The sequence below is a fragment of the Rhamphochromis sp. 'chilingali' genome, assembly GCF_963969265.1.
Source record: "Rhamphochromis sp. 'chilingali' genome assembly, chromosome: 14".
Lineage (NCBI taxonomy): Eukaryota > Metazoa > Chordata > Actinopteri > Cichliformes > Cichlidae > Rhamphochromis > Rhamphochromis sp. 'chilingali'.
The window spans coordinates 1,031,734-1,049,936 of record NC_137941.1 but is presented as its reverse complement, the minus strand read 5'-3'; the positions used below and the strand labels follow the sequence as shown (position 1 = coordinate 1,049,936).

The 18,203-nt window shown below is 44.0% G+C and overlaps 1 protein-coding gene across 3 annotated transcripts; it reads left to right on the top strand.

The window, feature by feature from the left end:
* Window positions 1-4,653: 4,653 nt before the first annotated feature.
* On the top strand, window positions 4,654-17,458 carry LOC308410177 (uncharacterized protein). Of its 3 annotated transcripts, none has more exons than XM_080903343.1 (8): window positions 4,654-4,800; window positions 12,234-12,331; window positions 12,471-12,594; window positions 13,612-13,802; window positions 13,955-14,115; window positions 15,326-15,479; window positions 15,755-15,882; window positions 16,458-17,458. In XM_080903343.1, the coding sequence occupies exons 2-8, from the start codon at window positions 12,283-12,285 to the stop codon at window positions 17,166-17,168; spliced, it is 1,518 nt and encodes a 505-aa protein (XP_080759469.1). In that variant the 5' UTR covers window positions 4,654-4,800; window positions 12,234-12,282; the 3' UTR covers window positions 17,169-17,458. The 3 variants fall into 3 exon arrangements, with proteins under 3 accessions (XP_080759469.1, XP_080759471.1, XP_080759470.1); XM_080903345.1 differs by lacking the exon at window positions 4,654-4,800 and adding an exon at window positions 6,727-6,897; XM_080903344.1 differs by lacking the exon at window positions 4,654-4,800 and adding an exon at window positions 8,550-8,705.
* The last annotated feature ends 745 nt before the right edge of the window (window positions 17,459-18,203 follow it).

Here is an 18,203-nt window from a genome sequence, read left to right as displayed (position 1 = left end):
TGCCATGCTGTCCATCTTTATATACAGTCTGTGTTTTCAAGTTTACCCAGTCAGGAACAAGGAGAACCGCTGGGTGAGTTTGCCCTCCTCGGTGACTGTCAGGCTCCTCCTGCTCTTCCTGAGCACAAACACTTGTAGTTATGCAACAGGCAGAAGTCTGTCTGTGAACGCCATCTGCTGTGGCAAACGCAAACAGAGCAGCTCACATTTCCAGCGTGCAGCGCTCTGACACACTGGGATTTTTCCACAGCTCTTCCCATCTGCTAAACTGGGCTGTAACACACCTCCATAATGGTTTTCAGGCAGTTCACAGAGGACTGGCACTGAAAGTCAGAGTCTGGAACTTTCCACCACAAAATGGGTGAAAATGAGCTCAGCGGGGTTTTTGGGTTTGACGTCACTCCCTCGTCCTGTCTCCGTTTCCTCTCCTGGTCTCTGTTCCAGCACCTTAACTCTGCATCAGGGAACGTGTTTTGCTTTCGGATGATTTGCACGCTTGTTGCAGGCTTCGTGATGACTTGTGTGTTTAAGGAGCAGGTTGTGTATTTGGAAACGGCTCGGCACCTTTGATTTGTATATAATTTGGAGTGAATGTCATAAACACGTCATCATGTGGAAGCTTTGTGTAGTCTGACAATAAAGTTTGAAAAAGTGTTGTGATGTTGACTTTGTTACAGCTTCATGCCTGCACTTCACACCAACAGTAATAAACAACAGTCACAGTCAGACCAACAGGCTTTGATTCTAAAAACTTTATTAAAGCGAGTTGCTGAGACATTTCCTCACAGCTCTGCAGCTTTTCAGAGTTCACAGAAATAAAAGCGTTTAAAAAAACTCCTAACTAATAAACTCCCACAGCGCCCTCCAGCGGCGGCCCCCCGAACAACAGCCTGGAAACCACCGAGTGACGTTTGGGAAGCGCAATCCGGTTGTTCAGTCTGATGTCACTAGCCGTGTCTGGGTCTAAACTCCGCTGCAGGTCCATATATCAAACGATCACTATGGCATCACTGAGAGTTAAAAACTGTGTAAAGTCTTTCATCTTTAATAAAATGATCAGCGTTCTGCTCTACCAGGTGTAACAATTGAGTTTAACATCCAGGCATCCATGAAAACGGAATTTATGACATTTAACGGAGTTAGAAGTTAGCAGGGAGTTAGCTCGCTAGCTTCTATATAAATACAATATAGCATGTCCTGACTGCGGGGTTTTGGAAACAAATTAAAACGTACAGCTCTACTATCACTTCCAGCATAAATGAAGACAGAAAACTAAACAGCAGTGACGTTTGTAGGGTTACTGAAGTTGGGCTAGCTGGTATATAATGATGTGCTATGTGACTGCTAGCGACACAGCTATGTTAGCATAATATAAACAAGCTAACTTTTTTTCCACTCGATAAAAGTTAACGTGAGTGTTCTCGGTGGTCAGGAACAAATGTAATCGCATGGCAGGGTGCTGTAAAAGGACCAAACTTCAGCCAGGAGAACAACTGAGATAATCCATCCACAATACGAGGTTAGTCATTCATATACTGCTGCATGGGCTGGGCTGTAGTTACATCCTAAGGTTTTAAAAACTGAGCTTAAATAAATGATTAGTGGTAATAAAAGCCGAGGGAGGTCAACAGTGATCACTGACTGTTTTAGGAGCTTTTTGAGATTAAATAGAAGAAAATACAAAACATTAAACATGTTAACAACACAAAAGCCATATTAAACGCAGACTACTTTAGACCCGGAAGTAGGATTCCTCGCGTCATCACTGAACAACCGGATAGCAGCGAGACAGGAAGCGGAAGAACTTCAACGTAAGAGCACTGGGTCCTCCTGCGCTTTCTGCCGCCTGTCCTACTAACTAACGAACCAGCAGAGGGAGCCCAGGGCTTTGTTTTCACACAGCGGGTGAAAGGAAGAAAAGTGACAACACGATAAATCACAAAGTCTGAATATATTCAAGTATTTGTACAATTATAAATACAAAACCTTCTGTTTTCTTTTTCGTTTTATTATCTATTTATTTAATGAAAAAATAAAATCCAATAAAACTTTGTTTTCTAAAAGCACATCGAGTCCTTTCACAGGAAAACAGATTCTTAATGATTTTTACTAAAAATCATTATTATCACCAACAAACCGAGAGAAAACAAACAGGGAGACGCTGTTCTTATTCATATCTGATGAACACATTCATTTCCTCCATTCACTCGCATCCATGTTTAACATGTTTCAGAGCACAGAGGAGGACAGCAGTCACCGTCTGGCTTAAATGAGTAGAGGACACATTCGTGGACACAGATCCTTGTTCACTGCGCTGCTGTTTACAGGTTAAAGTCTTCATCAGAACAAACACTGCTAACTGTACTTTGCTGCTCGCTGTCCTTGAAAAGCAACAGCTGACACGATCCGCTCAGTAAATGTCCTTTTACCTGTAAGCCTGGTTTAGTAACCTGTCCTAATAAATTTGTGTTGTATTTCTTATAAGGGGCAAAGTGGTGTCAGCCCTGCGCTGAGAGGGCTGTGCTCATCCATCCGTCCTGTTCTAACAAAGACACGTTTCAGGAACACCTGTAGTTCCCTTTTATTCATATAGCATCAGTGAACAAACACACGTGTTACTGTAAGGTGAAGACCCCACAGAGTTAATGCAGGACAAACGTTCACTCGGATTCATTGATGAAGTGAATGCAGGACTACGTGTGTGTCCTTCTCATGAGTGGACACACATGGATGTGAACCACGCGTGTTTGGCTGAGCCAAACAACCGCAGCAGTGATTCGAACCTAAAGTACTCTGGATACTGTTACTGTACAAATACTATTACATGTTTGTTGGTCAGGTGTCCTGTAGGAAGAAAACACGTGAATGTGCATGAACGCGTTTACATGAGGACAAAGTGACTTCAAGGGAAATACAAATCTTCACATTTTGATGTCTGTCAGTTATTTTGTTCATGAAGTTTTAATTTACGAATTTTTGAGCAGATGGTGTAAAAGGTTGTAACTGTATCGAAGTGTAAAGATATAAAGAAATTAATTTAATGAGTTACAGTGAAAACCAGTGTCTGTAAATGATAAACACGACTTTCAGTTTTTCTATTCATACAAATTTTATTGTGAAGAAACGGAATTTTCCGTTTTAGAGTTGAAGGAATGTCCGTAAATAGTAGAGAAATTCTACGGAATCTTCTGTTTTACCGGAAAAGTTCGTGAACTTCAGTAAAAGATCTACGATTTTTTTTTACCTGAGCGAGGCCGCATCTGTCCACGCCAGTATAAACCACAGCACAGGATCCACCCACTGCAAATTAACGACACTGCACACTGACAACCCCAACTGCGACTACACCTCCCAGCCACCTCCTCCCAGCTTCCCCGACATTAAAATACCGAACTTATAGACCCCCCACACACCCCCACACCCCCAACCTTTCCCCTGAACAAGCATCCTTTATAGGATGCTTGTTCAAGGCTGCAGTTGGTCCAGAATGCTGCAGCTCGTCTTCTGACACGTACTAAAAGATGTGAACACATTTCCCCGGTACTTGCCTCCCTTCATTGGCTCCCTGTCCGCTTCAGAATTAATTTTAAAATGTTATTGTTGTTACAAAGCCCTGAATGGACAGGCTCCCGGGTATTTGTCTGACCTCTTGCAGACTTATACCCCCCTTAGATCTCTTAGATCAAGTGATCTTTTGCTTTTAGCTGTACCAAGGTCGAGGCTGGTTCATGGAGGTGATCGAGCATTTGCAGTCGTAGCGCCTAAGCTGTGGAGTAATTTACCCCTACACATCAGACAGGCTCATACTGTCAATCTTTTTAAATCTTATCTTAAAACACATTTTTATTTACTGGCTTTTAATACAGCATGAGAGTTGTTTGTTAATTCATATTTGGTGTTTGCTTTTAATACTCTAAGTTGTTTTATTATGTATGTTGTATTCTGGTACAGCACTTTGGTAAACGCTCCTGTTGTAATTAAATGTGCTATATAAATAATTAAACTATTAAACTATTAAACTATATGCATGCGCGACGGGATCCCAGAGACAGCAGCTGATCCGGCGGGGTCTGGAGTCCCTACCTAAACACGGCACCCATCCTCCCCTCCTCACCCCCGAACATAACAGCCTTTCCATCCAGCTGGATCGCCGGTGTGGTGCCAGGGTTGGTATCCCCAGACGATTTGTTTCCCCTGCGTCGGGAGCGCGCACAGGGCTGTCCGAATCACGGATGAACACTATCTGTCGTTTTTAGATTTAGTTCACAAACACTTCTTATAAAGACGTATTACTGCTGAAATATTAGCGGCGTTGGCTCTTTAAACAGTAAAGTTACAGGATACAAATAAATATGAGCCACGGTGTGGAAATGATGCGCCGCGTGAGAACTTTTAATGCATCATTTTCTCCTGTAACCCACAAACACTCATCAGTGCGCGCTCCCGACGCAAGGGAAAAATTCTACCCTGGCACTCTGACACGCCCACGCGTGATGTTAACCACTCAGTTCCTACTGTGAGAGGTCCACAGTTCATCCCGATCACATTACAATAATTTAATAACATATTATTAAGATACAGAAAACTAGATCCAGCTTAAGGAAAAAAAAGTCCACGGAGACCAGTGTAGAACTGTGTTGGTGCGGGAGGCTTTTACTTTGAAGGGCGTGGCAGGAAGCGGTGGTAGGTTTGATGTGGAGAGCTGAGAGGAGCCCGTCTGCGTCACAGTGTAAGGAGAGTTTCTGGGAGCTGCTCGTCTTTCTCCGAGGCTGTGGAAGCTCCGCTCCGGGCAGACAGGAGGTGAGTGACCGGGCAGAGGGCCACCGAGGCCGGCCGAGCATGTCCACGACACCGCTGTCTGTGTGTGGCTGTGTCGGTTCCGCAGGGAGCAGTGACCGGCGGGCACTCCGGGGCCGGTGTTCCAGATCAACTGGCGTTTAGATCAACTGGCGTTGGTCGAACAGATGTGTGGCAGTCTTGCGTTTCAGGAGCTGCTACCGACAAACCAGCAAAAAAACGCCAAATGTGTCACCTGTGACACTTGTGAGGTTGTCTCAAACACACTCCGTCAGTCTTGATGCTGTTGAACAACAAAATGTTTAAAAATGTGGCGAGTTTACCTGGTGATATCCTCGTGCGCGACGCGATCGCGAAAACAGCAAACAAGTAACACCACGCCGATGTTGTTCACAGGACAGCAAGAGTAAACGATCGGGAGACTCTTGTCGTCGTCATCGTTCCCCTCGCACGGTTTATTCCTCCGAATTCAGCGTTTTTGCTTCACAACTACAGCGAGCTGTTTACTTTGTGCACTAACATGGAGTCGAGTCAACCAGCGCCACCTCTGGCCAAGTGCCACAGCCTACAGCCAGATCAACCTGTGACACATCTGCACCACGTTTTAATTCGTGTCATGCACATTTGTACCTTTCAATTGTGTGTTTGTGCGTCATGCAAATAAACCTTTGAAATGAATGAAATGATATTATGTATTTATTATCAGCCTACATTTGTACAAAATTCCAAATGACATACACATAAGAATCACCATCCTGATATCAATACTTTTGCACATACGAAAAATGTCGTGAACACACTAATATTTCACCAGTGTTGTAACATCACATGTCGTTAGCATAGTCTGTCTGTGTCTTCCCTCTGCAAACAAACATGTTAGAGTTGGTTGTGATATACAGTCTGCATAAGTGTGGTCAATCTAATAAACATTTATAAGGAGATGGCAGTTACTGTGAATGTACAGCAGTTACACAGTGATTAGTAATAAACAGCCAGACAATGACTCTGACAATCTCATTCAATCTTGCAGATTGCACCTTCTGTGGAAAGTGGTACCACACGGTGTGTGTGGACTTCCCTTGTGCAGAAGGCGACTACAAATGTTGTGGGTGCTAAATAAACAGAAAAAATTGATCCCTGTTGTCTTTGCTTACTGATTGTTTTTAGTGTTGACAATCCACATTGCTGGCATTGCATCTTTCAACATGTTTGTGGGTAGATTTGGATGTACCAGGGGTAAGTGCAGCCACTCAGCCTCTACTCACTGTGATCATAGCAGCAGGTGCAGATGTGTCACAAGTTAATCTAGTAGTGGCCTATGGTCATGTGTTAGTGGTGGGAACAGTCATATCCACTCACTCTCACTGGCTGTTTATTACTAATCACTGTGTAACTGCTGTGAATTCACAGTAACTGCCGTCTCCTTACAAATCTTCATTGGATTAACCACACTTATACAGACTGTATATAACTCCAGCCATGTTGATGAATTGCCTATATTGGCTGGAAATATTCATTTTCAGGGAAAAGACACAGACAGACGATGCTTACAGGATGTGATGTGACAACACTAATGAAATATTGATGTGTCATATTTGTCCAAGGCGTATTTCATTGTTATGGAAAAAGAGAATATTAAAATCATGATGACCAATTGGAGTGGTGATTTCTATGACTTTGTGTATATAATTTGGAATTTTGTACAAATGTAGGCCAATAAGGAATATATGATATCATTTCATTCTTTCCAAAGGTTTATTTGCATGACGCACAAACAGACACAATTGAAAGGTACAAATGTGCATGACACGAATTAAAACGTGGTGCAGATGTGTGTCACAGGTTGATCTGGCTGTAGGCTGTGGCACTTGGCCAGAGGTGGCGCTGGTTGACTCGAGTCCATGTTAGTGCACAAAGTAAACAGCACGCTGTAGTTGTGAAGCAAAAACGCTGAATTCGGAGAAATAAACCGTGCGAGGGGAACGATAACGACGACAAGAGTCTCCCGATCGTTTACTCTTGCTGTCCTGTGAACAACATCGGCGTGGTGTTACTTGTTTGCTGTTTTCGCGATCGCGTCGCGCATGAGGATATCACCAGGTAAACTCGCCACATTTTTAAACATTTTGTTGTTCAACAGCATCAAGACTGACGGAGTGTGTTTGAGACAACCTCACAAGTGTCACAGGTGACACATTTGGCGTTTTTTTTTGCTGGTTTGTCGGTAGCAGCTCCTGAAACGCAAGAATGCCACACATCTGTTCGACCAACGCCAGTTGATCTAAACGCCAGTAGATCTGGAACACCGGTTTATGGTGTTTAACTACCGACTAGTAGGGGAGACCGGGGATAGTTGTAACGTGGGTCAGTTGTAACACTTCCAATTTCTCCAATCACGGCTAAGTTTCAAATGATGTGACTCATCCTGTGCATGCCCAATTCAGTTCTGCTATCACATGTGAAAAATCAGCACATTTTGTCAAACACAGACAATTTAACATGAAAAAAAGTAATTTGTATGCCAAAAAGTAAGTTTTTCTACTTTATTTCAATGTTTAATAGCATTATCTGCTTTGCAGTTAAACTCATCAAACTTAAATTATGTTATTTGTATGTCTATGGGGATATATTCTGTGTAAGTCTTTAGTGCTAATGTTTTAGCCGTTGGCTGTAATGTTAGCTAGTTCATGGCTATAGGAGTCTGGGTCAGTTGTAACAATAATGCAGATGTTACAACTTACCACACTATTACTTTAACTTATATTAAACAAGTTGGGGCAACGACACCAGCAGAGAGAGGTTCACTGGTCACCTTTGTATATGCGGTTAATGCCATTGGCAACACAATTCCTCCACTGTTTGTGTTCTCACACATACATTATGCAGACCACTGTGTCAGACACCGCTGTCTGTGTGTGGCTGTGTCGGTTCCGCAGGGAGCAGTGACCGGCGGGCACTCCGGGGCCGGTTTATGGTGTTTAACTACCGACTAGTACACGCGAGCAGGGGCCAGACTGTGGAGCGGACACCGACCAGCCGCGTGAAGTGATAACAACAACAATGATCATCATGATAACAATGATAATAGGGATAAGTGACTGATCAGAAAGTCAATCAGGGTGTCCGTGGTCACTGAGACTGTGTGTTGTGTTCCTCTGAACAAAGCGCTCATTAAACTAATCTGGTTTTGCCTTTTATTGTTTTAAACGTGGGAGAGTGGACAGGTTTCACCGTGGGCTCAGATTATTATATCACGATCTGTCACTCTGACAAACACCACGCTGACTAAAACTACTGTAATGCGCCAAATCACAACAACAGCGCCTTGAGGCGACTTTTGTTGTGATTTGGCGCTATATAAATAAAATTGAATTGACTTAAGTGCACGAGACTGTCCAGTTATTATTATTATTGTTGTTGTTTAGCAGCACGGTGGCGCGGTGATTAGCGCTGTTGTCGGGTCTTTCTGCGTGGACTTTGCGTGTTCTCCCCGTGTCTGTGTCCAGTCTGGTCTGTCTCAGACTGGCGACCAGTCCAGCGTGCAGGGTAACTGGGAGGCTCCAGCCCCCTGTGACCCTGACAAGGATCACCAGATGATGGATTATCGCTATTGTCACTGTTATTGTTGTTGACTGTGTTGTGAGTAGGGCTGCTCAATTAATCGAATTTTAATCACGATTACGATCTGGACTTTCAACGATCATTAAAAATGAGTGAGCCGATTATTAGCCCCTCCCTCATTTATCCGCGACACCTTAAAGGCCGTCCGTAAAAATATTGTCGGGCATAAACCGGTCGTGGCGCAAAAAAGGTTGGAGACCGCTGATTAAGAGGACCCGAGGGAAGCTCGGAAAGCTAAGCAGGAGTTATTTGGAGAGGAGAGTGACTGCCGCTGGTTGAAAAGACAGGTAAAAAAAAACTTCAGTGGTGTTGCACACTATGTTATATTATTTTTTAAAGTCATTGTTAACCCTTTAAAGCCGGTCAGAGCAGCACGCTCCGTTTTGTGTAACTATTTTTAAATCCCTGTAGAACCGGAACCGCGTAAGCTAGCGCAATAATTTGTTTTGCATATGGGCGATCGTGGCTCAAGAGTTGGGAGTTCCCCTTGTAATCGGAAGGTTGCCGGTTCGAGCCCCGGCTCGGACAGTCTCGGTCGTTGTGTCCTTGGGCAAGACACTTCACCCGTTGCCTACTGGTGGTGGTCAGAGGGCCCGGTGGCGCCAGTGTCCGGCAGCCTCGCCTCTGTCAGTGCGCCCCAGGGTGGCTGTGGCTACAATGTAGCTGCCATCACCAGTGTGTGAATGTGTGGATGACTGGATATGTAAAGCGCTTTGGGGTCCTTAGGGACTAGTAAAGCGCTATATAAATACAGGCCATTTACCATAAGAAACCGGAGGAGTTGTACTTACATCTGATGCCATCAGCTTGTCCTCGGTCACGGTTTCCTTCCACAAAAAGCTTTGCAAAAATTGCATAAAAAGCGCTTGCAGGAACAAAAGCATAATATTCCAGAAACAGGCTTCGCCGATCAGCTGTTCTTAACACTTCCCACCGTGAAACAGACGTCAGCGCGAACTATCACATGTCCGCCATTTCCTGGCCAAAACCGGAAGTGACGTCATTTTCGCGGAAATGTAGTTTTTTACTTGTAGGCCTTAAAAGCCTATACTGGTCATGTTTGACTTTTCTGAATAGTTGCTGGGATGCTTAGAACTCGAATTGCACTGCTGGAAATAGTTTATTTTGATGCACCTGCTGTTTTCTTTGCAAATTTGCATCATAGGATTGTTTTTTCGTTTTTCCTGCAGTGTATAAAAATTGCTGTATCTCCAAAATAAAACTATGAAGACACTCAAAATAAATTTCCTGTTGTAAACTATTTTTTGCAACTTTTTTGTATTTAAAGTTTTGAGGGACAAACCTCTTAAATTTCTCCAAGTAGAAATATATGTAAAAAAACCAAAAACGATTTTCAATTTGTTTTTTGTAGTTTATTGCACTTTTTTGCAATTAATGTAGTTACTATGGACTTAATGCATACATATTATTAAAATATGGGCTATAACAGTTGTATAGCAACTTGAAATGCTCCCATAAATGGCACTACAACATGTAAAAAATTAATATAAGCTCTGGTGGACTTGGTTCTAGTAGGTCTTAAAGGGTTAAATAAATATCGTCAAATAATCGAGATCTCAATTTCAGTGAAAATAATCGTGATTATCATTTTTGCCATAATCGAGCAGCCCTAGTTGTGTGTTTTTCACGTGTGGTTTTTCAAACACCATACAGTAAACCTTTGATGTCCTGGTGTTTCACGCTCATGAACCGTCCTCATCGTGATGTTTTCACTGAAAACAGGAACTGGGAGACTTTCACAGCGGTGCTGAGGCTCCCAGCCTCTGGACCAGACTCGGGGTCCTGAGCGTGTTTCCAGTCAGTCTGCACGGCTCCTGTTTTTGTAAAAGAACGTCAGTTTTTTCTGCAGCTGCCGTCTCGTGAACACTGAGTAAAAAGTTCACCTTCAAGCTTTAACTCTGGTTTCTAATAATGTGGTAGAAGTGATGCACGTGGGAGGATGTGAGAGTGCTGAGTACAGCAGGGCGATATTGCCACAAATATTTATCACGATATATATTTGAAAATTTGCGATAACGATATAACCGACGATATAATTGATGCGAGACAAAATACAACTCCACAACATTACTAGCGCAAAAAGACAACCTTCCATTTATTTTCACTTAAACAAGAAGCTGGTTTTTATGTACATTAAAGCTTTATAAAAATGTAACAGTGCAAATGCAAATTCCTTGCTGAAAGTTTAACCAAAAGGCATTTCCAGTAGAAATGGGCTGACATATCCTGAGCATAACCATGTATAATATCCACTGAAGTTAAAAAGAGGTGCTTTGCAACATTAAACTGCAGTGTGCAGTACGCATTTTTCGTACCATAAGGATTATAAGGCACATTAAGCGAAACAAAGCAGTCAGATAAATCAAACTTTATTAAACTCATTCTTCTTGCTTCCTCCACTTCTGTACCATTGATTCATTAATGTTGAATTCTCTGCAGCTGCTCTATTCCCATGTTGCTGCAGTATATTAATGACTAACCTCGTATTGTGGATGGATTATCTCAGTTGTTCTTCTGACTGAAGTTTGGTCCGTTTACAGCATCCTGCCATGCGATTGCATTTGTCTCTAACCATCAGGAACCCTCACGTTAACTTTTATCGAGTGGAAAAAAGTTAGCGTTCATCCTCCAGCTTCACTGTGTTTATGCTATGCTAACATAGCTGTGTAGCTAGCGATCACGTAGCACATCATTATATAGCAGCTAGCCCAACTTCAGTAACCCTACAAACGTCACTGCTGTTTAGTTTTCTGTCTTCATTTATGTTGGAAGTGATAGCAGAGCTGTACGTTTGAATTTTTTCAGAAATCTCTCAGTCAGGACATGCTATATCATGTTTAGGTGGAAGCTAGCGAGCTAACTTCCTGCTAACTTCTAACTCCGTTAAATGTAATAACTTTTGTTTTCATGGATGCCTGGAAGTTAAACTTTATAGTTACACCTGGTAAAGCAGCAATGCTGATCGTTTTATTAAAGATGAAATAATTTAGACAGTTTTTAACGCTCAGTGATGCCGCAGTGTTCGTTTGACCTGAAGTATACGGAGTTTAGGACCCAGATTACTCCCAGATTTAAGAGCATCTTAGTCCGACAAATACGACAATAACAACGGCCGCTTGCATGTTCTGCAAAAAAATGTGCTTTGTCGTGTATCTGACGGACAAACACCAAACCAGTTCCACATCACGGAAGTTGCACCATTTTTACAAACCAATTCTGGTTCATCTGTTTCACTCAACAATCCGCCATGTGCGTATGAAAACAAAGGCACTGCGCATGCGCGCTTTACTCATATTCTATCGCTATATTTCATTTTCCTATCGTTGCCTAACATTATACCGCTATTACCGTGAACGGTATAATATGGCCCAGCCCTAGTGCTGAGGCAGCAGGGCTGGGCTCAGCGGCAGAGGAGGAAGAGGAGAGAAGGGGCCAGACTTGCTGTGATGTCATCATTCATGCTTGATGCAACATGTTGACGATGTTGCCCACAAGTCTGAGAGTCTGTCTCTCTCTGAGCGTCCTCTCCCCTCTCTCGCCGTTTGCAGTGCGTCACTAAATGTTGTCTTTTTAGTGTTTCACCCTGTTTCCCTGCTCTCTTCCTGTGAAAAGGGGTTTTTGTCACCGCTGTCTGATGGTGGGGGTTTTCTGTCTTCAGGATGAAGCGGCTGCAGTTGGGCAACTAACTGAGTTTATGTTTAATTGACTGAAAATCTTTTCTCGAACTGAAACAATCCGAAACATTACAATCGTCTCGTCGATGAGATGTAAATGTAGATGATGTTTCGCTGCAGCTGGACCGCGTGGTGCTTCCTGGCTCTCAGCGCGTTTGCAGACGTGACGATGGCCTGTCTGCCTCTGCTGCTCTGCCTCAGCTTGCTGCTGCACTCAGGTGAGTCATGTAAAAGCAGTCAGGTGTTCAAATACCGTCCTGCCCCACCCACACACAGGCTGATACCTGTCAGGTATACTTTGGATCCCCGTGACTCATCAGATTGCCTCACATATTTTCTCTTTTCTTCCTCTCGCAGAGCTCGCTCATCCGCCTCCCGCACCTGTTAACCTGTCTGTTGACTCTCTGAACTTCCGCCACGTCCTTCGGTGGAAGCCCGGCGACAACACGCCCCCTGGGACAGAGTACGGGGTCTTTGTGAGGTAATTTGTCCGCCGTCTGTCCTCACGTCCTGTCACTCTCAGCCTGGTAACATGAAGACGATGGTGCTCACATCAAACCCCAAAAAACCTCTGAGCTCTGTGGGTGATGTAGAAACGCAAAGTTCAGACGCTTGAAGGATCAAGTTCAAGCTCAGCTGTGACTCCAGGCTTTTATTAACACACACACACACACACACACACACACACACACACACACACACACACACACACACACACACACACCTGAGATAAAGGACAGGATTAAACACCTGTAAATAAAAGTGTTGCATCAGCTGCGTGTTTTTGTCAGATGCTTCCTGTCGAAGTTCAGAACACGATATTTTTTCTAAAGGAGGGTAAAAGTCCCCCCGTAGCCTGCTGGGAAATTCCACTGTTGCTTCTTCTTTTTTACCAAAAGAACGATTCAAAAATAGATTTCCTGTTTTATTTTGTAACTCACACAAGTTTGTCTGCACTTTTCTTCAGATCAAAGAAAGAAATGAAACAACAGAATAATTTCATTTTTAATTATATTGTAATTATGCAGCTATACAAAGTTAGTTAGTTACAAGTTTTTTTGTTCATATTTTATAAAATCAAAGGAAACAGTTTCATCTTTGCAGTTTATCCAGAAGAACAGATTTCATGGAGACAGACGTTCTGGTCTTTAGACCCGGTGTCGTGTCCACGTGTGACGACATCAGAAACATTCGAGCCAAACTCATCGTGACATGGGAAACATAAGCAGCTCGTTAGGTTTGAAAAGCTGCATCTGAGCAAAGCAGCAGACTTCTGAGCTTTTTAATTAACATCTAAACTCCTCTCTTATTCATGAATGGTAACCTGACAGTAAACGTCCAATCAGAAATCAGCTTTCGTTTGAATCTAGGACCAGCTGGATTCGAGACATGAACAGCTCATCGTCGCTGTTTGAGCAAACAGTCGTAACACAAAGCAAATGTTTCTTTTACTGTTTTTGTCCTTCTGATCTAAAATGTTCTGTTTGTCGTTGTTCAGTGATAATAGAAAGAAGTGGAAACAGCAATGCAACATACCAACGCAGCCCCAATGCAACCAAACATCTGGAACATCGATGCCGCTGATGCTACCAGAGTGGAACTTTCATTATTACCTGCAAGTCAAAGCGTTCTTCAACCAAACCTGGTCTCCGAGGTCCAAAATAATTGTGTTTGTCCCTTACAAAGAAAGTACGTCAGCATGAGCGTCTTCTGGGTTTCACACTGGTGCATTTGGATTTAAGTGTGTCCCATAATCCAGATCAGGCTTTGATTGAACTAAAATCTCTGGACTGGTTGAATCTTTACCAAAAGGTGACCGCGTGTTTTCTTCTGTTTACAAGCTAAATTAGGTCCTCCAGAGGTCTCACTGGTCGGATATGAAAACTACATCCAGATCAACATTTCACTGCCTTGGCCCGATGACCTGCCAAACTTTCCCAGTATCCAGCATTATAACGGCTTCAGAGTCTCATTTCGGATCGGAACCGATGGAGAAATCCAGGTAAGACATCCATTTCATCCCAACATCAGCGTGCAGATTTAGACCTCAGCTGGTATCTTCATTCTAGAGTTCCTTTAAACCTGTTTGAGGCTTCAGTCACATGGGCCTACAGGCCGGTCAGCAACCTCTCGCCATCCTGTCCCTGAGCCAGCGGTCGCTGACTGGTGTCCAGGCGCGGCTGTAAAACACATATAGTACATATACGATATAAAAATGGAAATGCAGCCAATCACACAAAGGTGCAGATTTGGCTTAAAATAACCTGGTTGCACAAATATGCACACCCTTAAACTAATACCTTGTTGCAGCACCTTTGCCTTTTATCACTCTAATCAGTCTTTTTGGGTAGGAACCTATCAGCATGGCACATCTTGATGTGGAAATATTTGCTCACTCTTCTTTGCAAAAAAAACGTCCAAATCGGACAGATTGCGAGGACATCTCCTGTGCACAGCCCTCTTCAGATCAGCCGACAGATGTTGGAATTCAGGTCTGGACTCTGTCCGGTCTCTTCCAAAGCCTCAGCCTTATTCCGGTGAATCCATTCTGTTGTTGTTCTGGATGTGTGCTTTGGGTCATTGCTGTGCTGAAAGATGAAGTTCCTCTTTATCTTCCGCTTTCTAACAGAAGGACGAAGGTTTTGTGCCAACACCAACTGGTAACAGTAGTTCATGTTTAGAAGAAAAGATCCCAGCTCACTGATTTGATCGGGGCAATAGTGCCTAAAATGTTGCAGAATTTTGCTGAGAGATCTTTTACTCTGTGGTCATCTTTCGTGAGTAGTTTTATGGACAAAACCCAGCAGGTCATTCAGTGTTCCCTTAGTGCTGATGTAAAGAGATAGCTTATGTAGGCAAGTATATTTCTCCTTTTATCAAGAAGCAAAGACAAAAAGGGGGGAAAAAGAAACAGGGCAGGGGTCGGTGGTTGAATCATCCGTCCCCACCAATGCCACAACCAAATCTACGCCCTTGCAATCACAGCAGGCTTCTGCCTAAAAGCAGGTGTCGGGTTGATTGACATGAGGAGACTTTGACTTTGAGAGTCACCTGTCAGAGCAGGTGTTGCACACCTGGTCAGGCCTCCAAAGGTGTCTTCATGGCCGCGTAGAGGTCAGAGGAGAAAACGATGCTGAGGATCACACCAGTGGGTCGTGGACAAATCCCAGATGTGATTTTAATGACACGTTTCCTCCTTCTTTGACTTGCAGACGCTGGAAACAGAAAATAAAAGTTTTATCCTTGAAAACTTAAAGAAAGGGGCGGAGTACTGCATAGAGGTGAAGCTCAACACCAGAGAACTAAACAACCATGAGCCGTCTGCCTGGAAGTGCACCTTCACCACGGCGGTGGACCAGCAGAGAGGTGAGCTGATGTGCAGCCGGTAAGGCGGGCGTTGTTGCTGAATCAGAGCATAATGAGCTGCCACAATTCATCTGCCTCCTTATCTGTGTAAATATGCAGAGGGAGTAATTACTAACACATGCCAGGGCTGCCCCTCTCGCCAGTGGGACTCCTCCCCCAGCCACCTGCTCCACCCATCCCTCCCACAGCACAGCCACAAACCACACCCCTCCGCTGTACTTCGGCTGGTTCAGACGGTCGTCTGCATGGAATAATGTGTGTCTGTGTGTCTGCAGGCCTCACTTTAGGTTTGGTCATCGGAGTCCCGATGGTTGCCATCTTCATCGTCACGAGCTGCCTGCTCCTCCTCTTCTACACGGGAGTCATTTGTAAACTGAAGGAAACTGTGCCCAGAGCTCTAATTGTAAGAAATCCAGTTTCATGTGCACTCTAACACCTGTGGTTTGAGAGATTTTATAATGATGTGTTTATTTCTGCTGTGAAGTTGAACATCGCCTTCATTTCATCCATGAGCGTCTCTCAGAGGACAAAGTTCAAACGCTTTGAAGCTCCACAGTCGTAAAGCTCCTCCAGCATATTGTGATTTGCATTTCCACAGAAGGACCAAAGTCCTTCAAAGGTTAAGCAAATGAGTCAGCTGAGCTGAAAACGACTTCTGTTTTGCCCTGCTGCTCTGTGTATATCTTGCTTCAGTCTTAAATATGATCAACCTATCTCTAATAATCGGCTATGTACCACAGGCCTTCAAGCTGGCTGTAGTTAAACCTTTACTCAAAAAGCATCTCTAGACCATCTCTAGATCCTTGAAAGAGTAGTTGTCAAACAGCTAACAGATCACAGTGACTGTCCCCAGAAAACAGCTTTGGCTGATGTGTTTGTCCTGCATACTTAGACACAGCTGTGACTCGATGATAGACATCTTCAGCAGAGTTTGCCTCTGTTCCTCCTTCTCAGAGCTTCTTTCTCTTCTCTTTGTAGACGGCTCTAACCAAAGGCTACGTCCTGGCCCCGCAGCCCACCGTCCCAGATCCCATCTCAGTTACCTCGGAGACCGGGGAGCATAACAATCACACAACATCACCTTCTGCCAACATTGACGATGTCTCAGAGGACGACGATGATGGCAACTATGTGAACAGAGCAGTGGATCTCTCCTCGGGGGAGAGCTGCTGCTGTGAGGAGCTGTCTGGCAACATGTCAACGAACAGCGAGCCAACGGCAGCACTGGACGCTGGAAGCTCAAGGTTATTTGCTAAGGTGAAAGTAACGGCGCTGCCTGCAGAGTCTGACGAAGGCCAGGTGGAGACGGAGGTGGAGGGAGCGCAGCTCTGTTTGGTGAAAGAGAGGAGTCGAAGTGGAGTCTGGGGACAAAGTCAGGACGAGGAGGTGACGAAGTCCAAAGAGGACAAGGAGGTGCGGGACATCTCCGGCAATGTCAACCTGTTCTCAGTCACCCTCGCCTCAATGGCTGCACGCGATGGAGATGAGGAGGACGTCACAGGCTTTTTGAAAGAGTCCAGCCTGGAGGGTTTACCTGCCACAGACTCACAAACTGAATCAGATCACCTGACACCTCAAGTATTCCCGACACACACAGACCGCACTGCGAGCAGATGTGAAGGCAACAGCACGGACACGCTAACTGAAGAGGAAGAGGAGGAGTTCTCGCCCTATTTGAGAAACAGATGATACTGATGTGTGCTGCTCTGAGCGTCGATGACTCGCAGGGTCTCCTCGTGTTTGTAGACCAGCTTATTATTTGGTGCTGCAGGTCAGAAGATCTGCAAATGAACCAGCCGGATTTTCTGTGTCCGACTTTTTGACTTGTTTGACTGTGAACGTAAAACTGATGCTGCCAAATGGGGTCCAGACACTTTTTAATGTTGTTTGAAAATTAACATAAGCATTTTAAGAAAATCAAAGGAAACTGTGACATTTCTCTTTCTAATGTTCTTCATTAAATATAGATTTTAATGTTTGCTTTTCTCCTGGTTTCCATTCTCTGTACTTCATAATTAAGTTTGGGTCATCTCACGCTGGGTCTCAGGAAAAAATAACCACAAACTATATCACATGACTTCTCAAAGGTACTGGGAGCCTGTAAGGTAAGCGTCCGTGCTTCCACAACATCACGTGATTCATAGCTGGACTGGCCCGGTATGCCCGATGGCGATTTTTTTTTTTTTTTTAGGAAGGCTTTCAATTGAACTCAGTTACACAGCGATAAAAAGAAACACAAAAAATGGCAAGAAGCTGTTGTATTATTAACTACAATAGCCGGTCGCATGACAGCCACGGAAAGCCGACGGGTAAAGAGATCGGTTGTTATCGGATTACGTCGTTGAAGAGAAATTGTTCGAGCCATGTTTCCGAAGTGACAAAGAGGCGACTGGATATATAATGAAAGGTGTTGGATTGGCCAATTGGTCATGATCGACTCTGGGCTGGACCAATTACAGCCGAGGAGGCCGGATGCACCCTCCCCCTTGTTTAGCAATCACGTGATTTTCGCGCATTGCATGCCGGGAACTCGTGGCAAAACAATCCAAGTACCGCATCAAATGCAAGCATTTGCAGCACCGCAAAACGTTCATTCTCCGGTTCCAATGCCTTCTGGTTTTTTCTTTGACGCACAAAAAAAGGAATGTACAAAACAAAAGGAGAACAATGCCGGTCCGTACAAAGACAGACTCGACGAAAAGACAAAGAAAAGATACAAGAAAA

Bases quoted from the DNA above. Each gene is read 5' to 3' on its own strand.
- LOC308410177 (XM_080903343.1), top strand. From the start codon at position 12,283: ATGGCCTGTCTGCCTCTGCTGCTCTGCCTCAGCTTGCTGCTGCACTCA. The intron at 13,803-13,954 runs GTACGTCAGCAT...TCTGTTTACAAG, and splicing joins GTTTGTCCCTTACAAAGAAA to CTAAATTAGGTCCTCCAGAG. The intron at 15,883-16,457 runs GTAAGAAATCCA...TTCTCTTTGTAG, and splicing joins CTGTGCCCAGAGCTCTAATT to ACGGCTCTAACCAAAGGCTA.